At 36.8% G+C, this 1,432-nt stretch overlaps 1 protein-coding gene across 1 annotated transcript; it reads left to right on the top strand.

Moving 5' to 3' along the window:
* Positions 1-248: 248 nt before the first annotated feature.
* Positions 249-1,432, top strand: LOC127745569 (L-arabinokinase-like). The gene is made up of 3 exons (XM_052258392.1): positions 249-624; positions 747-854; positions 1,364-1,432. The coding sequence occupies exons 1-3, from the start codon at positions 472-474 to the stop codon at positions 1,430-1,432; spliced, it is 330 nt and encodes a 109-aa protein (XP_052114352.1). The 5' UTR covers positions 249-471.

Consider the following 1,432-nt stretch of genomic DNA (forward strand, 5'->3'; position numbering starts at 1 on the left):
TTAATTAATTTTTATATGTTATTTTTTTTAATTTAGTTCCTACTATCATAAATCTGTTTAAAATAACAGAATATTCTATTAAAAAATCGAATATTCTTATAATTAGATTAAAATAATTAATTAAAATCTCTTCTATTTTTTAAAATACCAATATTATCCTTTACATTTTGTCTCCAAATTAAAAAATCCTAACCAGTCCTAAGTTAGTTTTTTCAGATCCAAATTGAGTTTCTCCTCCATCGCACTCTGTTGCTGTCTTCCGTGGCGTCGTGCTTGTCCGTCGTTGGGTGGTCATCGTCCGTCTGCATCTTCTACGGGTCCACAGTCCGTGCTCTGCTCCGCTTGTCTGCCTTGTCCATTGCATCGCCTCGTCTCGCCTTGTCTCACCGTGCCTCGCCTCGAATCGCCGCTGTTCAACTCCGTCTTGCTCCCTGGATTGGCTCTGCAACAACGTGTGGCTGCTAAAAAATTATGGTAGCGATTAAAATGGGGATTAAAATGAGGATGAAGCAGCAGGAAGAGTATGATGGCAATGGTGCTGCTGCTGTTTATTCCACACAGAAAATGGTGTTTGCTTACTATGCCACTGGTCATGAATTTGGCCACGCAACTCGTGTTGCGGAGGTAACCTCTCATTTCTCATCCTCATTCTCATTGTCATTGTCGTTCATGATTCATTATTTGGATATTGCATTGCACTTAAGTTTGAATTGCAATTTCAATTTCAATTGCATGTATATATGTAGGTGGTGAGGCATCTAATCCTTGCTGGTCATGATGTTCATGTGGTCATTGCTGTTCCTGAATTTGTTTTCACCAACGAAGTGCATTCTCCTTGCTTATTTTTTCGCAAGGTGAGTTTAATTCATTTTAGCTTGATTTGGTCTTAGTTTGATAGTTAGATCCACTTCAAAATGCCGTTGTTCATGATCTAGATTAGTTGGACTGTATTTGAATATGTTTGTTATGGAATGAAATGCATGCTAGGATCATAGCCCATGTGTTTTTTTTTGTGAACAGAAAAAAAAGCACATGCTTTACTACGTGTAATGATAGATGTACTCACCTTGAATTAAACATTGGGTTGTCAATGACTCAACATCTTAAAACAGGTAACTCTTTTGCTATCTCTCTATATCCAAAACCCACTTCATCTTCTCCAACATAATCTTATTTTTATTTCCAAATTTCTATACCTCATTCAAATTCTGCGTCTTTTACTCTTTTGCGGAAAACACAAAACTGATTCCTCTCTTTTCACACTGTTAAGTCGATGCCTACTTTTGGAAACATATAGTATGGGTATACAATGTCAATTTTGGTTATTTTCCCTAATTTCTTCTTCTTTGTTCTTCATGTATAGGGACATTTAATGATTCTTCAGGGACTCATCAATTTAATGCAGTTCGGTTGTGCACCTCCATTCTTGTAA

Source organism: Arachis duranensis, chromosome 3 (assembly GCF_000817695.3).
Source record: "Arachis duranensis cultivar V14167 chromosome 3, aradu.V14167.gnm2.J7QH, whole genome shotgun sequence".
NCBI classification, from domain to species: Eukaryota; Viridiplantae; Streptophyta; class Magnoliopsida; order Fabales; family Fabaceae; genus Arachis; species Arachis duranensis.